General features: G+C 41.1%; 1 protein-coding gene and 1 non-coding gene across 3 annotated transcripts in view; both read left to right on the top strand.

The window, feature by feature from the left end:
- The window catches only part of CBL (Cbl proto-oncogene), an 84330-nt gene that overhangs the window by 44992 nt on the left and 12655 nt on the right, over positions 1–26683 (top strand). For both annotated transcript variants that reach the window (XM_006739711.3, XM_081799305.1), the window contains 10 exons: positions 4119–4265; positions 6917–7073; positions 7799–7920; positions 8253–8390; positions 9995–10082; positions 10445–10576; positions 10783–10986; positions 18921–19052; positions 19162–19539; positions 21266–21360. In XM_006739711.3, coding sequence (XP_006739774.2) covers positions 4119–4265; positions 6917–7073; positions 7799–7920; positions 8253–8390; positions 9995–10082; positions 10445–10576; positions 10783–10986; positions 18921–19052; positions 19162–19539; positions 21266–21360 — 1593 coding nt within the window. The remainder of the gene's footprint in view (positions 1–4118; positions 4266–6916; positions 7074–7798; positions 7921–8252; positions 8391–9994; positions 10083–10444; positions 10577–10782; positions 10987–18920; positions 19053–19161; positions 19540–21265; positions 21361–26683) is intronic.
- LOC115943079 (small nucleolar RNA SNORA19) lies at positions 20634–20763 on the top strand. Its single transcript, XR_004077682.1, has one exon. It is a non-coding gene; the product is annotated as a small nucleolar RNA SNORA19 (small nucleolar RNA).

Genomic DNA, 26683 nt, shown 5'->3' with positions numbered 1-26683 from the left:
GGAACACGAGCAGGGGGAGTGGGAGAGGGAGAAGCAGGCTTCCCACTGAGCAGGGAGCCTGATGCGGGGCTCGATCCCAGGACCCCGGGATCATGACCTGAGCCGAAGGCAGACACTTAACGACTGAGCCACCCAGGCGCCCCACAACTTTCTTCTCATATGCTGCTTTGTTTTCTTCAGAGCACTTTTCTCTCACCACCTGATGCTCTCCTATGGGAATATAAATGCCATACATAAAACCCAGGAATTTTGTTTTGTTCACTGTTAATATCCATCCCTAGTGCCTAGCAAGCACATAGTAGGCACTCAGTGTTTTCGGAAGGTATCACGAAGGTTAGAAATTGTGCCAGATTCCCTATGGATATAAATACACATTAGAAATGGATTTAGCCCTTGTGTCCTCAGATAGCTAAAGTACAAGATGAGTTCAGGTGGCCTGAGAACTTCAGCAAATACGCTGTGCGTATCTTATTGGCTTCTCACTTCTAGCTGGCTTCTTAGGAAATGACATTTAAGCTGCGTCTTATTTCAGACTGGGGAAACGGATAAGCAGAGGCTCAGAGGTTGGACAGCTAGTGAGGGTGGTATGTGTAAGGAACGTATACAGTTTGGTTAGAATATACTCCTGACAAAGTAAGAAGTTAGTTAGAAAGGTAGGTATTCCTTTGAATTAGTGTTTTTATATTTTTGGGGTTAATAACCAGTAGTGTGATTACTGGATTGTAGGTCAGTTCTATTTTTAACTTTGTGAGGAACCTCCATACTGTTTTCCACAGTGACTGCTCCAGTTCAGTTCCAGTCAACATCCTCACCAACACCTGTTGTTTCTTGTGTTGTTGATTTTAACCACTCTGACAGGTATGAGGTGATTCCTCATGAGTGTGATGTTGAACATCTTTTTGTGTGTCTGTTGGCCATCTGTATGGAAGACTAAAGTTTGAATTGTAGAGTAGGTGGGGGAAGGTAGCAAGGAACTTATATTAGAATAATATAATTTAAAGATAGGAAGACAACAGTGGTCAGCAAATGGACAAATAAATCTGAAATGGAGAATAAGGGAAATGAAAGAAACCAAGAGGACTCTAAGGTTTCGAATTTGTGGGAAGTAAAATGGTGTTGTCATTAAAGAGAACATGAAGTAAGAACAGATTTGAGAAGGAAGATTAATTTAATTTTGAACATGTTGCTCTGAGGTGCTAGCGTTTGAGTGGAGGAATGTGGTTGGCAGTTGGAGAGCTACCAAGGCTTAAGATTTGGGAATCGCTTGCAGAGTAGTTTCTGAAGCTTGAGAATGTGAAGGAAGAGTCAAGAGAGTACATGGAAAAAGGAAAGTAGCAGAGAGCATGTTCTTGGGAAATAAAGAATAAGAGGAAAAGCCAGAGAAAGACCAGCCAGTAGGAGAACCAAGAGAGGACATTAGAGAAATCAAAGAAAGATATTTTCAGGATGATCTAAGAGTCCAGAAAAAGTTCTATGGTAACCTTGAGTGTGATATATATCTTTTTGGTCATATCATATGTTGTTCTGTACTGTTCTTTTTTAATTTTTTCTTTTTTTGAAGATTTTATTTATTTATTTGAGAGAGAGAGAGCACATGAGAAGGGGGGAGGGTCAGAGGGAGAAGCAGACTCCCTGCTGAGCGGGGAGCCCGATGCGGGACTCGATCCTGGGACTCCAGGATCATGACCTGAGCCGAAGGCAGTCGCTTAACCAACTGAGCCACCCAGGCGCCCCTGATCTTACTTTTTAAAAAATATTTAAGTAATCTCTACCCCCATTGTGGGGCTCGAAACCATAACCCTGAGATTGAGTCGTGCCGTCTACCTACTGAGCCAGCCAGGTGCCCCATTCTGTGATATATTCTTGATCTTGTTTCCTTTTTGATAAAATAGTAAAAGTTCTAACAAGTGATAATTGAAGGATCTCAAAGCGCAAGGAGGACAACGGTTAAGGGTTAAGGGAGGTTAGGGATTGAGTAAGTGCTTGTTTTCCTATCTCACACTTGATCTACTTAGCATATGAATTATTTTAGACTGTCTTCAAAGAATATATTATCACTTTTGTAAGTGCTTTCAGAAAACAAATCAGAAACTAGAAAGAGTAACTTGCTAAAGTGCAAGAAGACAGATCTCAAAGAACTGAAGCTGATCTGTTGAAAGCTGACTGGAAAGATTTCAGTAGCATTTTGCCCAAGAGTCAGGGCTAGAAAGCCTTGGAGTCTTTGGTGTAGCATTTTGTGTAGGAATAAAAGAGAAAAATCTCTCTATGAAAGAGAATGTTTAGGTACTCAAATTTGATCATGAATTGACTTGAAATTTTATAATCCACTTAAGAACAGACTTTTGAATATATAAATACTAATGATTGAGACAAGGGGAAAATAAGTACAGTCAGTACCTGGTTTGGTGTATAACAATATCTAAAGCATCTGTCTCTATCTTGCTCTGCATGACAGCACATTAAAAATAAGAAAGATATGGGCGTCTGGGTGGCTCAGTCGGTTAAGCGACTGCCTTCGGCTCAGGTCATGATCCTGGAGTCCCGGGATCGAGTCCCGCATCGGGCTCCCTGCTCGGCGGGGAGTCTGCTTCTCCCTCTGACCCTCCTCCCTCTCATGCTCTCTGTCTCTCATTCTCTCTCTCTCAAATAAATAAAAATAAATAAATAAATAAGAAAGATAATCTGATTAAAGGACATACCTAAAAGTGCAGACATCATCTGGTGTGTTAAATTGGTACTATGTGGCATCTTTTTTTTTTAAATTCAATTATAGTGGACACACAATGTTACATTAATTTCAAGTGTACGACATAGTGATTCAATAACTCTCTACATTCTCTGTGGCATCTTTATGAGGTTATTAGAATAAAGTTCACTAATTGGTAAAGCATAGCAATAGCATATACAGTTAGGTAGAAATTGTCACATGGTTTGGATATGAGCATTTCAGTTTTGGTATAGGAAGAGGAGTTGTTTTGGTAAAACTTAACCTCTTTAAGGTCTGATTTAAGTGAAAATACTTGTTAGGTCTGGATATTCAAATTGAGAATTGTAATTTATTAATTTGTTAATTTATTTTTTAATTTGGATGAGTGATATGATTAGCTTTATTTTTTTTTTAAGATTTTATTTATTTGACAGAGAGAGACGCAGCGAGAGAGGGAACACAAGCAGGGGGAGTGGGAGAGGGAGAAGCAGGCTTCCCGCCAAGCAGAGAGCCCGATGTGGGGCTCGATCCCAGGACCCTGGGATCATGACCTGAGCTGGGGGCAGACGCTTAACAACTGAGCCACCCAGGCGCCCCTATGATTAGCTTTAAAATCCAGAATAGCGGGGCACCTGGTGGCTCAGCCAGTTAAGTGTCTGCCCTTGGCTCAGGTCATGATCCCAGGGTCCTGGGATTGAGCCCCGCTTTGGGCTCCCTGCTCAGCGAGGAGTCTCCTTCACCCTCTTCTTCTGCCCCTCCCCCAACTTGTGATTTTTCTTTCTCTCTCTCAAATAAATAAATGAAATCTTTTTAAAAAATCCAGAATAGCTTATGCAAAGCAGAAATAATATATTTTGCTTTTTTAGTATTTCCTTTCTTTTGTTAGTGAATGATTCTATCAGCGTACAAGTTTGTACCTTTATTTGTTGAGTTGTCTTATCTGTCATCCTCAAAAAGTAGATTTGTTCATGTTAGTTAATACTCAGAGGTATTAGGCCTGATTAATCTGAGATTAAAAGCCTTAAAATATATTACTGTTAAAATTTTCTATTTACTATCCAACATCTTTTTGAATGGGGGAAATAGGGGTGGACCTAGTGAATGCAACAGTCTTTCCTGTGTTATATCTGCATCTTTCATATGGTGTTAGAACAAAAACAGTTTCTGAAGCCCTTCTTTGAACAAAGATAATATCAGAGTATTTAATAGTGTCAACAGCACATTCCTTCCTCTCTTCTTTCCTAGTTTTGTATATCTCTGAATAATAATTGCCAGAAAGTATATTTGAAGAGGTTCTTTGTAAATGTATGTTCATGTTCGTATTAATTACACACCTGATATGGTGAATTCAGTGCATTTAAAATAAAAGTAAGTTTATGTGTTTAATTATTGCACTTCTGATCATTTGTAGGCGAAACCTAACCAAACTGTCCCTGATCTTCAGCCACATGCTGGCAGAACTAAAAGGAATCTTTCCAAGTGGACTCTTTCAAGGAGACACATTTCGGATTACTAAAGCAGATGCTGCAGAATTTTGGAGGAAAGCTTTTGGGGAAAAGTAAGTCTCAAAATAATGAATTTTTGTTTGTGTGTGTGTTTGTTTTTTAAGTAGGCTCCCAGCATGGATCCCATTGCAGGTCTCGAACTCACAACCCTGAGATCAGGACCTGAGCTGAGACCAAGAGTCAGGCGCTTAACCCACTGAGCTACCCAGGTACCCCTCGAAATAATGAATTTGAACTGTAAAGAACTAAAGCTTATGTTGTGGCCTTTTGCTTAATTTTTTTTAATCTTTTATCTAATTTTTAACTTTTTTTTTAATTTTTTTAAGTAAACGCTGACCCCAATGTGAGGCTCGAAATCACAACCCCAAGATCCAGAGTCACATGGTCTACCAAATGAGCCCGCGGGGTGCCCTTGTTTATTTTTTTAATTAATTATATCATGGGAAAGCGTAGAGAAAAATAATTAGTATGTGTGTACAGTAGGCCCCCCTTATCTGCAGTTTTACTTTCCATGGTTTCAGTTACCTGAGGTCAGCTGTGGTCCAGAAGCAGATGGTCTTCCTGATGTATTATCTGAAGGTCAATAGTAGCCTAACGCTATGTTGCAATGCCTGCGTCTTTCCCCTCACTTCATCTCGTCCCAGAGGCATCTTATCTCATCATCACAAGAAGGTTGTGTACAGCACCGTGAGATACTGAGAGAGAGAGAAAGCCCACATTCATGTAGCTTTCATTACAGTGTATTGGTTATAATTGTTCTATTTTATTATTGTTGTTAATCTCTTACTGTGCCTAATTTATAAATTAAACTTCATCATAGGTGTGTGTGTACAGGAAAAACTATAGTGTATTTAGGGTTTGGTACTATCTGCCATTTCAGCCATCCACTGAGGATTTTGCAAAGTATCCCTTGCAGATAAGGGGGCACTGTTGTACCTACCTCCCCATGTTTTGGGGGTTTTTTGTTCCTGTTTTTTTTAAAGAAAGCTTTGCAGATTCAGTTGAAACACATGTTCTTTAATTGAATATTCGTCTGTATCTCTCCCCATCCATTCTGCTGTTAATAGACGTTTATGTTTCACATTATTTGCTCTCACAAAACTGTGCTGCAGTGAACAAAATTACATTTGTCTTCATGTGCAAGAGCTTCTTCACAGTTAGATGCCTAGGACTGAAATAGCTGAATCGGGGTTTCATGTCCTCTGCTTTGCCAAATATTGCCTAATTGCTTTCCAAAGTGGTTATACCAGTTTCTATCCCTATAAGTAGTATACACAAATTCCAGTAGCTCCACAATCGGGCTAACACTGGTAGTATGAATTGGGTATCATATTTTGCTTTATATTCCTGATGACAAAGGAGATTGGGCATCTTTTCACAATTATGACCCATTGGGATTCTTACTCTGACTTGCCCGTTCCTGTTCCTAACTTGTCCATTTTCCTACTGAGTAACTTGTCTTTTTCCTGTTGAAAGGTACTGATTGTTAGTTACTTAAATTACAGATATCTTCTCCTAGTCTATGGCTAGTTTTTCCACTTTGTTGTTATATTGTCTTTTTTTTTTTTTTTAAGATTTTATTTATTTTTTGACAGAGGGAACACAAGCAGGGGGAGTGGGAGAGGGAGAAGCAGGCTTCCCGCAGAGCAGGGAGCCTGATGCGAGGCTTGATCCCAGGACTCTGGGACCATGACCTGAGCCGAAGGCAGATGCTTAAAGGCTGAGCCACCCAGGTGCCCCGTTATATTGTCTTTTGATGTATAGAAGTTTTAAATTATATAGACAGATTTATGAATTAAACTTAGGCTTTTAAGTATTAATATAAATGTTTATCTTCTGAAGTTTCGGATCAAGGAACTGAAAAAAATAGCAGTACTTTTTAGTTGAATATACAGATCCTAATGTAAATTTTGCTTTAAATGCCTTTTAAAAAATATGTTTAAATGTAAAATATAGACTAATTAGTGATTTTAAAACTTAAAGAGGATGGGAATGAATTTAACTTTGTTCCTTTTAACTTAATAACTCCATTAGAAAAGAGTTCAAAATGCCACTTTCTCTTTTAATTTTTAGGCAGTGAGTACAGAAACATTTCAAAGTCAGTGAGCTTGTGTTTATGTAAAGATCTTGAGAAATAGAAATCCCGTAGTATCTTGTGCTAGCCTTATCTGGGGTATAATCACTCTTACGTTAATAATTTATTCCTCATCCCTTTCAGAACCATGTTCTTCCTGTGCCTTAAGCCTATTTCCTCATGTCTAGGCCTTGAGATTGTGAGTTCCTCAAAGAACTCAGAATGTTTTATGTGCTTTTAAAATGTTGGTTTAAATGTAGGCTTTTCAGTTAGTGAAGGCCTGGCTACAGATGACATTTATATAAAGAGTAATCTCCTCTCTCTTTCCATGTTTCTCTAAAGAGAACAAATGTGTGAAGAAAGATGAGAAAGGGGATTAGTTTGTGACATATTGCCAAAGAATAGTGGGAAAAGATTTCTCTGTTACTAATTTCCTTATTAGAAAATTAAGAAATACATCATTTATTCCCTTTCTGTTCTCAATCCAAAATACAATTTCGCTTCTTTAAGAGAGTTGAAATTGATACTGAGACCTTAATGTGGCTTTTTTTCTTGCTTATTATAGCAATGGCCAGAATTGTCTGTTATCTCACTCTGTGCCTTCCCTTCCACCCCTGCTCCCCCATCTAGGACAATAGTCCCTTGGAAGAGTTTCCGACAGGCCCTTCATGAAGTGCATCCCATCAGTTCTGGGCTCGAGGCCATGGCTCTGAAATCCACTATTGATCTGACCTGCAATGATTATATTTCAGTTTTTGAATTTGACATTTTCACACGACTCTTTCAGGTAGGATACTAAAATGTTGGCTAAACTAGTTGCTACTTTTCTGAAGAGAGAGCTCTTTAAAAAAATAACATCTGGGAGTTTACATATTATGTAAAAGTATTTTTAGTCAGTGTAGAAATTATAAGCAAAAAAACCCTCACTATTTTTATCTATCTATTGTTAAAAATAATAACTATATAATCTGCTTTCTTCCCCTCACATTTATAATCTCTCTTTGTTAGTAAATATTCCTCTTTTGCATCATTTTAATGATTGTAGAACGTCCAGAAAATGGGTATAATGTGATCTATTTAATCAGTTTCCTGTTGTTAAACATTTATGTATGTTTCCAACTTTGAAATTTTTGACTGTTATATTGACTTGCATTGATGCTTCAGAAATAACTCATTTCTTTTTTTCTGTAAAGATGTGTGTGTGCCAACTTGTATAAGCCTTTATTTGCAACTTCTTAGTTGTACATGTAGGCCCCTGCTGTTGGCTAGAACTGCTGTAAAATGTCTTGAATTTCATTCTATAATGAAATTTCTTTGTATAACCATGTATTTATTTCTTCTTGGCTTTTCTGAGTTCTTACCTCCCAAACATATTTCCCTCAAAGTCACAATGTAATTGAAATTTGTGACAATGAATGGAGAATTGAGGTTGTTTTCCTTCTGTTCTTCATTGCTCTGAGGATGGTCAGCTGTCTTGAGCCAAGTGGTCTGATTGAGCTCTTGTTCCCTTAGCCCTGGTCCTCTTTGCTCAGGAACTGGAACAGTCTTGCCGTAACTCATCCCGGTTACATGGCTTTCCTGACCTATGATGAAGTGAAAGCTCGGCTCCAGAAGTTCATTCACAAACCAGGCAGGTCAGTGCCGTGAAGCAAAGAGGTTTATTCTCCTAAATTTTATTCTCTTGTGACCTCTGCCAGGATGGAGGAAACGTGATCGTGGATTAGTTCCCCAGTGGCCCCGTTGCTGCACTAGGATTGATGTCTGTTTACCAGAGGAATTGACTTATTCAGATCTTATAATCTGATAAATGCTTTCAAGCCACTTAAGAATTGAGCTCACGTATTTTTTGCTTTTGGTCTGGAGTCACTGTAGAATTTATTATTGATAGTCCGTTTGATTTTTGTCTCTGTCTTGCCTTCCACCCTAATATAAACACGTAAAAGGTTCTGTTCATCTCTGTTCTCAGTTACATTTTCCGGCTGAGCTGCACTCGTCTGGGTCAGTGGGCTATTGGGTATGTCACTGCTGATGGGAACATTCTCCAGACGATCCCTCACAATAAACCTCTCTTCCAAGCCCTGATTGACGGCTTCAGGGAAGGCTTGTGAGTATCTGCTGTTTGCCACTTGCTGGAGTCTAGGAACTTAGGGGTGTAAAACTTGATCATCAGTGACTTGATTCCAGGTGTCTTCATGGTTGAAGATTCAAGAAACATATTAACAGATTGTATTATTTAGACCTTCAGCTTCCATAGGACTTTTGTTATTTAAAACGACTCTTTGAGTGAAATGATTTTTCTCTAGTGCTTTAGTTATTACCAAGAGCAAACTGTCTTTCTCCTTTTCCAGATGTTAACTTACCTTCAAGTCTATATTGGAAAAGACGCTAATTAGCAGAGAGTGTTACCAGTTATTTAACTAGCTCACATTAGAGTGGTTAGATATTTTTAATAACAGCAGGCTCAGTGGCCTTCATCTGCCCGAAGCGTTTTGTTTTGGCAGTATTTCTTCAGGCTTTGGGCTGCTGTAATCTATGCTGATATTTATGACTTAAGTTCCTATTTATTCCAGAATGCTATTCCTTTGGGAACTCAAATTGATTATCACTTGGCAGGCACTAAAAATACTAGCAGTTGACCAGCTGTCAGAAAGCTGCTTGCGTTTTGAAGCAACAAGGAAAGTCCATTTTCCATCATGCATCATGTTTGGCAGCAGCCTTGGAGCTGAAGGGGGTGCGTCCCCAAACATCAGAGCAGGCCGACACACCAGGCTTCCTGGTAGTTGATCTCAGGGGCTTACTTTGGTTCTTGTTACATTTCTTTTACACTGGTGTCTCTCAGTGTTAAATACGCTGTAAATAAGGGTATTTTAGGCCTTTGGTCAAAACCAAATGGTGCTTAAATTAAGAATTTGGGGGCACCTGGGTAGCTTAGTGGTTAAGTTTCCAACTCTTGATCTCAGCTCAGGTCTTGATCTCAGGGTTGTGAGATCGAGCCCCATGTCAGGCTCCATGCTGGGTGTGGAGCCTACATAAAATAAAAAATAAAATAAAATAAAAAATTAATAATTTGTATTTTGTGGCCATCCATAGATTAAAACAGGGGTTGGCAAACTATGGCCCACAAGCTAGCTGTTGTGGTATGGCCTGGAACTAAGATAGGTTTTCCTTTTTGAAGTGTTACTTAAAAAATAACAACCAAAGAAGAATATATGACACGGACTTCTATGGCTTGCAAAGTCTAAAATATTTACTCTTTGGCCCTTTACAGAAAAAGTTTGTCAGCCACTCAGTGTAAAGATAAAGCCCGTGGCATTGTGGCCTAGAGAAGGCATATCAGTGTTTGGAGAATATCTTCTTGGAACTGTTCTATGTTATTTATCGTTTGGAGTATTTATCTTTGTACTTATGCAGAGTTGCCTGTTTATTTGAGAGAGTGTGTACGAGCAGTGGGAGGGGCAGAGGGAGAAAGAGAATCTCAAGCAGACTCCATGCTGAGTGCGAAGCTGATGGCGCGGGGCTCAATCTCACGACCCTGAGATTATGACGTGAGATGAAATCACCAGTTGGACGTTTAATGGATGGAGCCACTCAGGCACCCCCAAAGTTGCTCTTTTAGACGAGAGAAGTCCTAGATATCATTTGTCTGTATTAGCAAGCAGTTATAAATTGGCTTTAGTAAAACCCGAAGGCTGGTTACTCTTTTTACAGCTATCTGTTTCCAGATGGACGGAATCAGAATCCCGACCTGACAGGCTTATGTGAACCAACTCCCCAAGACCACATCAAAGTGACCCAGGTGAATTTTGTTTTACATCCTCACCGTGTCTCTACAGGCAAGCTTTTGTACGTACTTGACCCAGCTGACAGTGGAGTGGTATGAAGTGATTGGAACACTTACGTGTTAAACCATCGACTAGCTTAGGGAGTTTATGTGTGTGTGGTTTCTCTAAAGAACTTAAAATAGGACCAAGACCGCGTGTTTTCTGTGTCGATGAGAGACTAGTGACCATTGTGTGGCACTTCCACAGAAGCAAAATTTGTATAGAGAGTAACCGTCTGTAGTTTTCCTGGTGTTGGGGTTTAAGGTTGCAGTCATTGATCCGTTTGACAAATACCTGCAATTGGCTGAGTAATCACTTCAATTTTTTTTAATCAAAGGAACAATATGAATTATACTGTGAGATGGGCTCCACCTTCCAACTGTGTAAAATATGCGCTGAAAACGACAAGGATGTGAAAATTGAGCCCTGTGGACACCTCATGTGTACGTCCTGTCTCACATCCTGGCAGGTATGGATCCAGATCATCTCCGCTATGTAATCCTCAGAAGAATTGGGGGTTTTGTATCCTGTACGGAGAGAAAGCATGGCCTGGTTTGTGGGGGAGGTTTTAAGCTTCTGGTTTCTTTTTTCGTCTTTAGGAAGTGTATTTCCTAGTGGACACAAATTGTCAGTACTTTCAGATGCGCCTGTGACTGTCTCCCGTTTGCTCTGCAGGAATCAGAAGGCCAGGGCTGTCCTTTCTGCCGATGTGAAATTAAAGGTACTGAGCCCATTGTGGTAGATCCATTTGACCCTCGAGGAAGTGGCAGCCTCCTGAGGCAAGGGGCCGAGGGAGCTCCCTCCCCAAATTATGAGGACGATGACGATGAACGAGCTGATGATTCTCTCTTTATGATGAAGGAACTGGCTGGTGCCAAGGTAAGACTGCAGGCTCAGAGACTGGCAAACTCCATTGTGAGTTGTGTTCTAAAGGAATAGAGCACTTGATGAGATCCAGACCACAAGCTGACATTTACTGAGCATTTACTATGTGAGACATGCCATGCTAAGCACTTCCCTTATTTTAACTCCTGTAATCCTGTCCTCATATATACTCAAATAACCCAAGATAGGTACTCTTATTCTCATTTAGCAGATGAAGAAACCAGGGCACGGCAAGGTTAAGGAATTCGCTGAAAATTACATAGCTGCAGCCAGACATTCGGCTTCAGGGCCCATGCTCTGTGTCCTAGAACTGCGCTTTCCCTAGCTTGTTGGAGAGAACGAGAGGGGATAAGACAGTGGGGCCCTATTGTGCTGCTGTGAGTAGAGTCTGGTGCTCTGGTCTTCTTTCCTAAAGGGTCTTGGCACTGGAAAGTTGGATTGCAGAGGGGAGAGGCACTGTTAGTAACCAGACCTAGCGACTGAAGTGACCGGAGGGTGGTAGGAGGTACCAGGTAGAAGCTAAACTGGAAAGGCCCTAGTAAAGAGAGGAGACCTACAGACTAAGAAAGGATGGGATCAAATTCCGTATCATCAGTGGGTAGGGTAAAACAGCGATCTGTTCACGAATTAGAAGTAAGGGAGTCTTGGAAGATGTTAGCCTATGCAGGGCAAACATAGATTCTCTAGTTCAGAAGGTTATATAAATTCATGGGCAGCACCTCACTGCCTGGCACATAGTAGATACTGAAAGAATGGATTTGGTGGGGGGCTCCTGGGTGGCTCAGTTGGTTGAGAGTCCTACTGTTGATTTTGGCTGAGGTCATGATCTCAGGGTCCTGGGCTCCATTCTCAGTGGGGAATCTGTTTGGTATTCTTGCTCTCCCTCTCCCTCGGCCCCACCCCTCACCCCCTAAAATAAAAAAAAAATAAAAAAAGGAATGGATTTGATCTCTTAAATGATTGTATCCAGTGTGTCTCCTCCTCTGTGTGCTCAGTGCCACTTGCCTTATTTCAGGCTGTCGTCGTCATCTCTCTGCCTTACTACCAGCACCAGTGATCTACAGCGCAAACCTGACCATCCCATTCCTTTGCCTCGTACTCTGATGACTTCTCATTACTTAATGGGTTAAGCCATTCCCTTTCCAGGCACTTTGCCCTCAAAATCCTTTTTCCTTTATGTTTTGTGGTCCAGCAAGGCCAAACCACTAGAAATCTCTCCATGCTTTTGTCTTGGTAGTTTCTTTTTTTTTTTTTTTTTTAAGATTTTTAAAAATTTCTTTTAGAGAGGGAGCATGTGAGCAGGGGGAGGAGCATGGGGGGGAGGGACAAGCAGACTCCCTGCTGAGTGGGGACCCCCCCACCACCACCACCAACACGGGGCTCAATCCCAGGACCCTTGAGATCATGACCTGAGCCGAAACTAAGAGTCAGATGCTTAACCGACTTGAGCTACTCTGTCTTGGTAGTTTCTTTGTAATTTAGTTGAGTTTTCATTTCCTAGGAAACCTTTCCATACTGTTTGTTCCTGCTTCCCCCACCCCCAGTTCACATGTGTTGACACACACATCATGTCTAGGTCTGCCTGGGTGTCTCTGAGACCCTGAATGTGTCTGCCATAGAATGAACCACCTTGGAATATTTTATTACATGTATTTCCTGGTATGTTGTCAATTCCTAGAAGGCCAGAGCCGCTATACAAAATTGAGCACACAGTAATTACTTTGAATGTTTGACTGGGAATTGAAACAACTTCAAAACAGGAATTAATAAATCTATCTATGCTTTATCAATAACGGGCAGTTGAGGAAGTCTGGAATGAATTGTACAATTTTGGTTTTTTGAAGTGGACAGATTTTTTGAAGTTTTTTCAAGTTTGAAGTTTTTGAATCCCTTATAACAGGTTCCTTGGGTCCATTTTAAGAGATTAATTTGAGGGTTGCCTGGGTAGCTCAGTAGGTTAAGCGTCTGCCTTCGGCTCAGGTCATGATCCCAGGGTCCTGAGATCGAGCCCCATGTCGGGCTCCCTGCTCAGTGGGGAGCCTGCTTCTCCCTCCCCTCTCCCTCTACCCTTCCCCCCTGCTCTCATGTTCTCTCTCTCTCAAATAAATAAATACATGAAATCTTTAAAAAGAGATTAATTTGACCTCTAAAGCAGTTTTATGTTCTTAGATTTCTGTCTGTTCATGAAAATTTATTGGTAACTCCTGGAATATTAGGGAAGCCGAATAAAAAGATAAGTGATTTTTACTGGATTTTTTTTTTTTTTTTGAAGACTTTATTTATTTGCAAGAGAGGGAGAGAGTACAGAGGGAGAGGGAGAAGCAGACTCCCTGACTGAGCCACCCAGGCTCTCCTCCTAGATATGTTTATTTGAAATTAAAATTACCCTTTTTCTTCATGCAATTTTATAGATGAATAATACCTTTTTTTTTTTTTTTTTTTAAGATCTTATTTATTTGACAGACAGAGATACAGCAAGAGAGGAAACACAAGCAGGGGGAGTGGGAGAGGGAGAAGCAGGCTTCCTGCGGAGCAGGGAGCCCGATGCGGGGCTCCATCCCAGGACCCTGGGATCATGACCTGAGCTGAAGACAGATGCTTAACGACTGAGCCACCCAGGCGCCCCCGATGAATAATACTTATTGTGGAGAAATAGGCATCACATTCAGTGTTGATGTGGGTACAAATTAGCCCATCGTATGGAAGGACACTTTAACACCTATCAAAATGTATAATGGTCACAGTTTGAACTAGCAATTCCAATTCTAGGGATTTATCTTAAAGGAATACTCAGATAAGCACACAAAGATGTGGATGCAGTTCTTATAGCATTATTTGCAATAATGGAAAATTAGAACCAACTCACATGTCCAGCAGTAAGAATTTATGATATGTCTGTGTGTTTGTATTCTGTTTCTGCCATAACAAATTACTACAGATTTAGCAGCATAAAGCAGCACAGATTTATTCTGTTACAGTTTTGAAGGTCAGAAGTCCACCACATGTGCCATCCAGCTAAATCAGGGTGTCAGCAGGTCTGTAGTTCTTCCTATAGGCTCTAGGGAAAGATCCATTTCCTTTTTCATTTGGATTTGGCAGAGTTTAGTTCCTTGCCAGTTGTAGGATTAAAATCCCCATGTCCTTGCTGGCTGTCATCTCATGGTATCCCAGCTTCTAGTGGTCAGCCACACTCTTTGGCTCCTGGATTCCTTTTCTCTTCCTCCAGCCCTATCTCTCCGAGGTGCTCTGCTTTTAAGGACTCATATCATTAGATCGGGCCTATCCAGAGAGTCCAGGATAATTCCCCCATCTCAAGATCCATACCCTCAGTCACATTAGCGAAGTTCCTTTTACCAAGTAAAATAACATATTCACAGTTTCTGGGTTTTGGGGTGTGAGTAAACATCTTAGGGCTGCAGGATAGGGCATCCTCATTCTGCCTCCTGTAGTCCACATAATGGAATGCTCTGCAGAATGAGTTCAGTTTACGTATACTTAAGTGGAAAACTGTATAATGAATACTAAGTTTAAAAAATAATTGTATACTATGCATAGTATCACCTTATTTCTCTAAAAAAAATTATTTTAACATGCATAGGGGGGAAAATTGACTATCCACTAAACTGATATAATTTCTGAGGGCACAAGTTTAGAGGACTTGAACTTTATGGGATATTTGAATGTTTTACAATAAACATAGTACTTTTGCAAGGTTGGTTCATGATGCTGGGTAAGAGGCTCTATATTGAGTGCTGTAAGTATTGAATGAAATAAGAAACCTGAGACAGGCCTGCAAGGTGAAACTATTTAACACAGGCCGACAGCATACATTGTTTTAGATATTTGGGTACACACGCTAAGTGTTGTAGGACTTAAAAGAAAAAAATGAACCCTTTTTAACTGTAGCTCATCTCTATGAATGATTTTAAATGTACTCATTTAAATAAAAGTAATAAACGTACACTGTAAAAATTCAAATAGAGAAAAAACAGCTTCGTGCATTGTGCTCTCACTTGGCTATTCCGTAATTTAGTTTCTTAATGGACGTTCATATTATTTCCAGACTTACACAGACTGATACTCTTTTCAGGTCTGTAGGGTAAATTCCTAGCAGTGCAATTGCTGGATAAAAGTGAATGTACATTTAAACTCTTTGATGGAGGAAAGGATGTAATTATAATTAGGGGAGGGGCACGTGGGAATTGTGCAAAGACAGTGCTACTGCATTTCTTAGCTGCACGGTAGGTACTGCGTGGGTGTTTATTATTCTTTGTGTGAATAAAATATTTTATAAAATATTTAACTTTTTTTGAGTAGATAACTAAAATTTATCCACAAGTTTTTGTCCTAAAATCACTCTTGAAGGTATATGAGACTAGGGGGGCTGCCTGATTTGTCGCATCCTGGGTAGCTGTCGTTGGGGTTTTTTTTGTTGTTGTCTTATTTTGATTTGTTTTTAATGCGGTCAGTCTACTTATTACAAAATCCAAATGACAAACGCATATGGATTTTTTGGTAAGTTTAAAAAAGACTTGCTAGAAGGCTGGCAGAAACCTTGGCTCCCTGCCTCTGCCGCCTTCACCTCTTCCATGGGCCCCACTCAGATTTGTGGGTTCTTAACACCTTTCACACCATATACATAAACTGCTTTCTCAGTCATCTGTTCACTTCAGGTGTTGTAGAAAAGGATTGATTATCTCCCTCCTTCCCACACCATATCTCCCCACTACGGTTATTTGAGTGTTTTTTGGCCAAATCACTATTCAGTGTGTAAATGATTTTGCTCCTTACTGTTCCAAGCAATACACAATGATGTAATTGCTGTTGTTTTCTCATACGACCTTCTGCTTTTCCTGGGATAACTGCTATATGTATATATAAAAATAAATAATATTTTAAGATTTTGCTTATTTGAGAGAGAGTGCACACGAGCAGGAGGAGGAGCAGAGGGAGAGGGAGAGAATCTCCAGCAGACTCTCCACTGAGGGGGGAGCCAGACGCGGGGCTTGATCTCACGACCCTGTGAGATCATGACCTGAGCCAAAATCACAAATTGGACACTTAACCGACCGAACCTCCCAGGCGCCCCAAATTGCTTTATTTTTATTTCCTTAGTTTTCCGTTTGTACCTGTCACTACCAGGTCTTACCAAGCTGTCTGACATCCTCTCAGTATAATTTTCTATGAAGTAAATTCTCTAAATACAGTAGATACTATATAACATATGGTGGTGACGTGGGAAACATGGCTCCCACGTTTTCCTCTTTCTTGCTCTACTTCCTTGTTTGGGTGAAGTGTGTCTTCAGAAAGGTGAGAGGTAAAATTTTTGAGACGTTTGATATCTTAAATGTCTTTGTTCGGCCTTCAAACTGACTAGTTACACAGTGCTAGGTTGAAAAAAACTCTAAATTGTTATGGCTTCACTTTGCTTCTAGGTTCTAGTGTATTTTTGCTATTTGGTGCCCCCTTTCCCTCTATCCCAAGAAGCTTTTAGGTTATTCTCCTTATCCTTGATTCCTTGAAAGCGTAAGGGCGGGGTGCCTGAGTGGCTCAGTTGGTTAAGCCACTGCCTTCAGCTCAGGTCGTGATCCTGGAGTCCCGGGATCGAGTCCCGCATCGGGCTCCCTGCTCGGCAGGGAGTCTGCTTCGTCCTCTGACCCTCTCCCCTCTCATGCTCTCTCTCTCTCAAATAAATAAATAAAATCTTTAAAAAAAAAGAAAACATAAGGGCGTTTTTTGGTTTGTTTGCTTGTTTGTCATGGGTTTTTTTTTCCTTCATTGGGCTGGCTATGCAGTGAACCCTTTCTATATGGATATTTATGTCCCTTAGGTCATGGAACCATTCCTGTGTTATTTCTCTGATCATTTCCTCTCCACTTGTGTTTTTTCTCCTTTTCTGGAACTTTATTATATGTTGTAGTAAAAGAACAGTGCAAGGATCGGTTATGATGTTGAGCCACGAAGAGTGTGATTAGCTCAACCCTCTGCACTTCAGGAAGGGGAATGAGCAATGGATGGTGAGAGGGGTTGATATAGGCAGAGAGGGGCGCCTGGCTGGCTCAGTCGGTGGAACGTGCGACTCTTACCTTGGGGTTGTGAGTTTGAGCCCCACGTTGGGTTGGGTTGGGTGTAGAGATCACTTAAAAATAAAATCTTAAGGGCGCCTGGGTGGCTCAGTTGGTTGGGCGACTGCCTTCGGCCCAGGTCATGATCCCGGAGTCCTGGGATTGAGTCCCGCATCGGGCTCCCTGCTCGGCGGGAAGCCTGCTTCTCCCTCTCCCACTCCCCCTGCTTGTGTTCCCTCTCTTGCTGTGTCTGTCTCTGTCAAATAAATAAATAAAATCTTAAAAAAAAAAAAGAATAATGGGCGCCTGGGTGGCTCAGTTGGTTGAGCGACTGCCTTCGGCTCAGGTCATGATCCCGGAGTCCTGGGATTGAGTCCCGCATCGGGCTCCCTGCTCGGCGGGGAGTCTGCTTCTCCCTCTGACCCTCCCCCACTCATGTACCCTCTCTCTCTCTCTCTCATTCTCGCTCTCTCAAAATAAATAAATATTTAAAAAATAAATAAATAAAATAAAATAAAATCTTAAAAAGAAAAAAAAGGCAGAGAGGGCTTTTCCAGTTGGGAAACAACCTGAACAAAGGCAAGGAGGTAGGAATTCTAGAGTCGAGACTGGTGGGAAAATGGGAGTTACTGGTGGGTGGTTTTTGAGCTATTTTGTATTCTAAGGATGGCTAAGCTGGTAATGGTGAGCATACGGATTTGGCGAGATAAGAAACTGAGAATTGCAAGAAGGTGGTTTTAATAAATCAGATCTGAGATTGGTAAGCAGAATGGAAAGGCCGATAAAGATATGAGACCCTTTCATGAAAGAATCAACAGGATATAGTGACTGGCTAGAAATTGATGAAGGGACAACCTAATAACTTCTCACTGTGCTTAACCCTTGAGGTGTCCTAGCTGTTCATGCTGCATCACTCACGCACCAGGGACATGGAGCCGTTTTTCTTAAGCATGAGTAAAAGCAGGTAGCTTTGATGAGGGCTTTCTTTGCCTTCATTTACCACCCAGCATTAATTATAGGACTGAGTATGTGAATGGTTATCTTTCTGTCATCTTACATAAGTGCTCATAATACATATTTGCCTATATTCCATCTGTATTGCTCCCTGGGAGAGAATGCAAATGCCAAGTAGCATTTTGTATGAATTATACATATCTCTTGATCGCTTGTCTGGACAAGCTTATCAGCCATTCATCACCCTGCTACAGGCTCGGAAATGGGAGAGGTTATACATGTATTGCTTCGTCTAATTTGGCACCTCTTTTTAAGAACACAAATTGATAGGAAATATTAATCCCTTTAAATTACTGAATTGAAATAACATTTCTTCAGAAGGACTCGAGATGCTTTTTAGTGATACTGTTGATTCTTTTTCTTTTAACATCTTCATTTTTTTCTTTTTTCTGTCATGATAAGCCATGGAGGATTTCTCCTCTTTGATCTCTTTCATTGTTCTGTGCCTTAAATGTCATTTTCCCACGTAATTTGTTGAGAGGTGAATGTCTGCTCCTTCCTTTTTATATGGGTTCCTATTTTTAATTTTGAAAAGATTTTTTTTCTTTCTCTGAAGATGAGGAGGTGGAAAAGTGTAATACTTGTTTTCAGTTGTAAGCTAGGAAGCTTTTTGTAGCACAACCATTTCTAGATACTTGCCTGTAGCTTGCATCTGCTCGTAGTAGTAGTAGTTGTTCTGTGATTGAGAGTGCCCTCTTATGGTGACACAGAAATAGTTCAGGAAGGCTGACCCATTGGTAGTTACAGTTAGTGTTCATACAGTACTTGCTGTCTACAGCTTTAGGAGGAGTTGAAAGATGCCACTCCCTCATACAAGAATAATTTATTAGGAAATTTTATTTGTGTCAGGTGGAACGGCCTCCTTCTCCGTTTTCCATGGCCCCACAAGCTTCCCTTCCCCCGGTGCCACCACGACTTGACCTTCTGCAACAGCGGGTATCTCTTCCTTCAAGTGCTTCTGGTCTTGGAACTGCTTCTAAGGTAAGACGTTATCCATTTCTACAGTTTTCTGGTTCTTTGTTGTGGATTATAGTGGGTTTTTTTTAAATTAATGAGTTTTGATTGATTTGCTTTCCTCGTGCTTCCACAGGTAGCTTCTGGCTCCCTTCATAAGGACAAACCATTACCAATACCTCCCACACTTCGAGATCTTCCACCACCACCCCCTCCAGACCGGCCATATTCTGTTGGAGCAGAAACCCGGCCACAGAGACGTCCCTTGCCTTGTACACCGGGCGACTGTCCATCCAGGGACAAACTGCCCCCTGTTCCCTCTAGCCGCCTTGGGGAATCATGGCTGCCTCGGCCAATCCCCAAAGTACCGGTGGTTGCCCCAAACTCTAGTGACCCCTGGACAGGTAGAGAATTAACCAACAGGCACTCACTTCCATTTTCATTGCCCTCACAAATGGAACCCAGAACAGATGTGTCCAGGCTTGGAAGCACATTCAGTGTGGATACCTCCATGGTGAGTCCTGTCTTTGACATTTTTTAGCCTATTAACAGATATTTTTGGATGACATTTAATGGGTCAGAGTTTTGTGATAGGTTTTGTGCAGGATTCGGAGACCATGAAACATCCCTACCCTCAGACGTGTATATACCCTCAAGAAGTATATTACCAGAGCAGATAAAGCATGTCTGTAAATACCCCAGTAGGTATGTGTGTGTACCTGTGTATATATGTATATATGGCTGGACTCATGTAGTATAAATGAGTATTAGAAACAGAAAGCGTTTAAGTTGTAGAGAGAGGAGAGATTATTTCCAAGTGGAGCAGTCATGAGGGCTTTATGGAACAAATGGCATCTGAATTCGAAGTGTTCTTTCCAAAGTGTATAGTGTTAAGGTCAGAGGTACGATGACACAGATGCTTGAGGTACATTGTGGAACTAGAAGTAGTTTAATTTGAGTGGAGCAGAAGTTTTGTATGTCAGAGGAGAGAAGAGGTCTAGAAAGGGGCCTTAATACTAGATTAGAGGATTTTGAAAATCCCATCAAGGCCAAAGGAATTTGAACTTATTTGGTAGGAAGTGAGCATTTGAAATAGGTTTTAAATTAGTGGAGTGACATGAGCAAAATGACATGAGCAAAATGATTTACAGAGATAAATCTAATAGTAGATTATCTACTAATAAGTGGATTGCTAAGAGAATAGCTGGAAAAAAGGTAGCGGTTCATTGTATAAGCATGAGATAAGGGGTCCAGACCTGGGGGTGGGGCGATTTATTTTTCTTTTGTTGGTTCATTTGTGTATGTGCTCCACAAAATATCCTACCTTCACAAATTTACATTCTAGTGGAGTAAAGACAAACATGGTAAGTTAAAACAAAGGGCATTGGATGCTGATGAGAGCTGTGGAGAAAAACAGTGGAAAAAAAGGGATATCGGGAAAGTTGGGGTGGGGGTACGTGGAGGGATGGGGTACAATTCTGAGCAAAGATCTGGAGCATTGGTGAGAGCGAGCCGTGCTGATTCTGAGGGAGACCCTTCCAGGATGAAGGGGAGGCAGGTGAGTTGGGGAGAGTATAGCGCTAAGTAAGCAAGAGGGAGAATGCTCTAGTGCACATTTCATTGACCTGCTTTCTCTTGTGTATGTGAGCAGTGTTCTTTCTTATGTGCTACACAAATAGTTGAAGGTTAATTAGCAGTGTAACTACATAGTAATGCTGCCAGTCCCCTTCAGACAAATGAAAAAAAAAGGCGGGGAAACCAACTTGTGAACCGTGAAGTTGAGGAATATGGTTGGGCCCTTACATGAACTGGGTACTTCTTGGTGGCAAGAGAAGGGGGATGGTCACTTACAAGTGGCATCGAATGATAGGCCGTCTAATTCGTGGGAATGAATTAGGTCAGGCTTTCTGGTGACCTCACTGTAGAAATAGATACAGATTTTTAGAGCTAGAAAGGGTATTTGCATAGACAGCCAATTTCCTCAAATCTTCTAGAATCAAAACAAAAACCCCCATTTCCTTGGCTCTTTTTAGATCTGTCTTCCTCACCCTGACATTTAAACTTTTTTCAGCGCCTGAAAGCAGCTCTGCTTTTGGTCAGACGTAATAACCCCTAAGCACGGCATTGAGAGTGGGGTCGGGGTCTGTATTACTGTTCTTGTTATTTTGACTAGGTTGGAGAAGTAAGAGGAGTCACTGAGTTGTGTTAAGAAGGTTCTTTCTCACCAATTTTCTTTCCAGAATGTGAATAACAGTCCATTAGCAGGTTCAGAGTGTGAGCACCCCAAGATCAAACCTTCTGCATCTGCCAATGCCATTTATTCTCTGGCTGCCAGGTAAGTCCTAAGGCTGTGTCTTGTGGAGCGGATGTGCTCCTGCCAATTCAATTAGCAGCTTACTCAGAATGTAGAAAACCCAGAGCAGTATGAAGAAGAAAGTAAAAACCGATCTGTGTTTGGATCAGTTCAAAATTATAGAGTTTCTGTTTTGGTCTCATTCTTCTTATTTTCTCTGTGTGCATGTACATAGATCAGCCTTACTGGGCTTCACAATTTTATTAATCTTCTCAAAGAAGCAGTTTTAGTTTTGTTGACTTTTGTAAAAAAAAAAAAAAAAAATTCTTAATCATTCTTACAGGGGCGCCTGGGTGGCTCAGTCGGTTGGGCAGCTGCCTTCAGCTCAGGTCGTGATCCCAGGGTCCTGGGATTGAGCCCCGCATCGGGCTCCCTGCTCGGCGGAGAGCCTGCTTCTCCCTCTCCCTCTGCCGTTCTGCCTACTTGTGCTCTCTCTATCTCTGTTAAATAAATAAAAATCTTTAAAAAATCATTCTTATAATTTTTAATTGTAATTCTTAATTCTTAGGTATCTGTATATGTATGGTAAAATACACATCGAATATACCATCTTGGGGCGCCTGGGTGGCTCAGTTAGTTAAGCGTCTGACTCTTGATTTCAGCTCAGGTCATGATCTTGGGGTTGTGGGATTGAGCCCTGCATTGGGCTCCACGTTGGGCATCGAGCCTGCTTGGGATTCTCTCTCTCCCTCTGCTCCCACCCTCCTCCCTCTCCCTTTCTCCCTTTCTAAAAATATATACATATACCATCTTACTAATATTTATAAGTGTAAGGTTCAGTGATATTAAATACATTCACAGTATCAACCATCACCACCATCCATGCTCATAACTCTTCATCTTGTAACACTGAAACTCTGTACATACTAAACAGTAGCTCCATGTCCTTCCCTGGCCCAGCCCCTGGCAGCCACCATTACACTTTGTCTTCAGGATTTTGACTACTCTAAATACCGCCCATAAGTGAAACCATACAGTATTTGTCTTTTTGTGACTGGTTTAATTTACTTACCATAATGTTCTCACCAGTGTTGTAGAATATTGCAGAATTTTCTTCCTCTTTAAGGCAGAATGATGTTCCAGTGTATGTATATACAGTAGTACCCTCCCTTATCTGCATGGACTACCTTTCAAGACCCCCTGAGGGGCGCCTGGGTGGCTCAGTCGTTGGGCATCTGCCTTCGGCTCGGGTCATGATCCCAGGGTCCTGGGATCGAGCCCCGCATCAGGCTCTCTGCTTGGCAGGGAGCCTACTTCTCTTTGTCCCTCTGCCTGCTGCTCTGCCTACCTGTGCTCTCTCTTTCTCTCTGTCAAATAAATAAAATCTTTTAAAAAACATATACAAGGGGCGCCTGGGGGGCTCAGTCGTTAAGCGTCTGCCTTCGGCTCAGGTCATGATCCCGGGGTCCTGGGATCGAGCCCCGCATCGGGCTCCCTGCTCTGCGGGGAAGCCTGCTTCTCCCTCTCCCACTCCCCCTGCTTGTGTTCCCTCTATTGCTGTGTCTCTCTCTGTCAAATAAATAAATAAAATCTTTAAAAATATATTAAAAAAAAAAAAAGACCCCCTGAATGCCTGAAACCCAAGGGTAGTACTGAACCCTTTATGTACACTATGTTTTTTTCTATACATACATACATGGTAAAATTTAATTTATAAATTAGGCATAGTAAGAAATTAACAATAACTAATAATAAAATAGAGCAGTTATAATAAAAGTATGAATGTCTTTCTCAGAATACTACAGTGTACTCACCCTTCTTGGGCTCATGTGAGATAGGCCTATGTGATAAGATGGAGTGAGCGGAGTGACGTAGGTATTGGGACATAGTGTTAGGCCACTGTTCACCTTCTGATAATACATCAGAAGGAGAATCATCTGCTTCCAGACCACAGTTGACTGTGGGTAAGTAAAACCACAGAAAATAAAATTACAGATAAAGGGTGACTGCTGTACCACGTTTTGCTTATCCACTCATCAGTGGATGGACACTTGGATTGCTTCCACGTTTTAGCTATTGCAGTGATGCTGTGAACAGGGGTGAACAGATTGTCTTCGGGGCCCCACTTGCAATTCTTTTGAATATATACGCAGAAGTAGTATTCCTGGATCACAGGGTAATTCTATTTTTAATTTTTTGAGACACCATCATACTGTTTCCCATGCCCTTTTTGTGGCATCTTTAGACTTTTTTACATTTGAGATCATACCATCTACAAACAGGGAGATAATTTTTCTTCTTTTCCAATATGGATGCCTTTTATTTCTTTTTCTTGCCTAATTGAGCTGGTTAGAAATTCCAGTACTGGGACACCTGGGTGGCTCAGTTAAGCACCTTCCTTCAGCTCAGGTCATGATCCCAGGGTCCTGGGATCTAGTCCTGTGTCAGGCTCCTTGCTGAACAGGGAGCCTGTTTCTCCCTCTGCCTGCCGCTCCCCCTGCTTGTGCTCTCTCTCTCTCTGACAAATAAATAAATACAATCTTAAAAAAAAAAAAGAAATTCCAGTACTGTCTTGAGTAGGAATGGTGAAAGTGGACATCCTTGCCTTGTTCCTCATCCTTCAGGAAAAGCTTTCAGTCTTTCACCGTTGAGTGTGATGCTTGTTGTGGGCGTTTCATATATGGCTTTTGTCATGTTTAGGTACTTTTATTCCTATTTTAGTTGAGTGTTTTTGTCATAAAAGGGTGTTAAATTTTGTCAAACGCTTGAGGTGATCGTGTGGGTTTTTAAAACCTTTTGTTGATGTCGTTATATTTTTTTTTTTTAAAGATTTTATTTATTTATTTGAGAGAGAATGAGAGAGAGAGAGCATGAGAAGGGGGAGGGTCAGAGGGAGAAGCAGACTCCCTGCCGAGCAGGGAGCCCGATGCGGGACTCGATCCCGGGACTCCAGGATCATGACCTGAGCCGAAGGCAGTGGCTTAACCAACTGAGCCACCCAGGCGCCTGTGATGTGGTTATATTTATATTAATCAATTGTCATATGTTGAGCCATCCTTGTGTTCCAGGTATAAATCCCACTGATACATAACGATGTATAATTCTTCTTATATGCTGCTGAATTCTTTTTGCTGGGGTTTTGTTGTGGACTTTTGTATCAGTATTCAAAAGGGATATTGGTCTGTTGTTTCCTTGTAGTGTCCTTGTCTGGCTTTGTGTCATGATTGTGCCATCCTCGAAGAATGAGTTAGGAAGTGTTCCCTCTTCAGGTTTTTGGAGCAATTTGAAAAGAATTGGTATTTGTGGGGCGAATGGTGGTTCAGTGAGTTAAGCGTCTGCCTTCAGCTCAGGTCGTGATCCCCCTCTTCAGCGAGGAGCCTGCTTCTCCCTCTCCCTCCTCCCACCTCCCTCCACTCTTGTGTGCGCGCTTTCTCTCTCTCTCTCTCAAGTAAATAAAATCTTTCCAAAAAAAGAGTTGGTATTCCTTTTTTATTAAATGGCAGCATTCACCAGTGAAGCTGTCAGGTACAGGGCTTTTCTTTGTTGGCAGATTTTTGATTACTGAATCCATCTCCTGTAAGTCTTTTAAGATTTTCAATTTTTTGTGATTTAGTCTTTTTTTTTTTTTGATGGGTATTAAAGAGGGCACGTTCTGCAGTGATTTGGTCTTGGTAAGTATTGTGTTTCTAGGAATTTGTCCATTTAAATTACACAGTGTTTTGACATGTAACTGTTCATAGTACTCTCTTAAAAGCCTTTTTATTTCCGTAGAATTGGCAGTAATGTCTCCACTTTAATTTCTGAGTTTTAGTAAATGGAGTCTTCTCTCTTTTTTCTTAGTCCATCTAGATAAAGTTTGTCAGTTTTGTTGATCTTTCTGAAGAACTAACTTTTGGTTTCATTGATTTTTCTCTGTTGCTGTTGTGGGGGTTTTTTCTCTGTATTTTATTTACTTCTGCCCTAGTCTTCATTGCTTCCTTCCTTCCACTAGCGTTGGGTTTAGTTGGTTCTTTTTCTAGTTCCTTAAGTTGAAAGTTAGGAGATCTTTTTTTATTTTTTTAAGATTTTATTTATTTATTTGACAGAGAGAGAAAGAGAAAGAGAGCACAAGCAGGGGGAGCGGGAGAGGGAGAAGCAGGCTTCCTGCTGAGCAGGGAGCCCGATGCGGGGCTCGATCCCAGGACCCTGGGATCATGACCTGAGCCGAAGGCAGATGCTTAACCAACTGAGCCACCCAGGCGCCCCTCTTTTTTGATTTTTAATGTAACCATTTGGTACGTCATGTTTTTGTATTCACCTCTAAGTGTTTTCTGATTTCTTTTGTAGTTTCTACTTTGATCCATTGACTGTTTAAAAGTGTATTGTTTGATTTTCACAATTTTGTGGAATTTTCAGTTTTACTTTTGTTACTGATTTCTAATTTCATGCCATTGTGGTCAGAGAAGATACCTTGTATATCTTTTAAAATCTATTCAGACTTAAAATCTGTGGCCTCATGTATTGTCTGTCTAGAAAATGTCCCTGTGCAGTTGAGAAGAATGTGTATGTATGCTGTTGAGTGTTCTGTTTATGTTTATTAGGTCTAATTGGTTTATTATGTTGTTTAAGTACTGTTTCCTTACTTCTGTCTGATTCTGTCCATTATTGTGGGTGAGGTATTGAAATTTCCAACTATTGGGGCGCCTGGGTGGTGCACTTGGTCAGGCGTCCGACTCTTGGTTTCGGCTCAGGTCATGAGATCAAACCCCACATCAGGCTCCAAGCTCAGCACAGAGTCTGCTTGAGGATTCTTCTCATTCTCCCTCTGTCCCTCAACTCCGCCCCCCCCGCCCCCATGTGCACATGTTCACTCTCTCTCTCTCTCCTTCTCTTTCTCTCAAATAAATAAATCTTTTTTTTTTTAAGTTCCTTTATTCAGTACATTATTATTTGACAGGTTGTGACCTATTTTTTCAGTATCATAAATAATACTATAGTGAATATTCTTGATTATTTCCTTAGGGAAAATTTTTAGAAATGGAATTTCTGAGTCCAAGGGTATGCATGTTTGGTTAAATATTTTTGGTGAATTAGGGGTGCCTGGGTGGCTCAGTCGTTAAGCGTCTGCCTTTGGCTCAGGTCATGATCTCAGGGTCCTGGGATCGAGCCCCGCATCGGGCTCCCTGCTCGGCAGGAAGCCTGCTTCTCCCTCTCCCACCACCCCTGCTTGTGTTCTCTCTCTCCCTGCTTGTGTTCCGTTTCTCGCTGTGTCTCTCTCTGTCAAATAAATAAATAAAATCTTTAAAAAAAAAAAATTTTTTTTTGGTGAATTACACTCCGGAAAAGTTGTACTAATTTCTTATTTCTAAAACTATATAAGAAATTT

Source organism: Leptonychotes weddellii, chromosome 11 (genome assembly GCF_054177405.1).
Source record: "Leptonychotes weddellii isolate Sample4059 chromosome 11, ASM5417740v2, whole genome shotgun sequence".
Taxonomy (NCBI): Eukaryota; Metazoa; Chordata; class Mammalia; order Carnivora; family Phocidae; genus Leptonychotes; species Leptonychotes weddellii.
The sequence above is the reverse complement of the archived record's forward strand: the minus strand, read 5'-3'. Positions and strand labels throughout refer to the sequence as shown.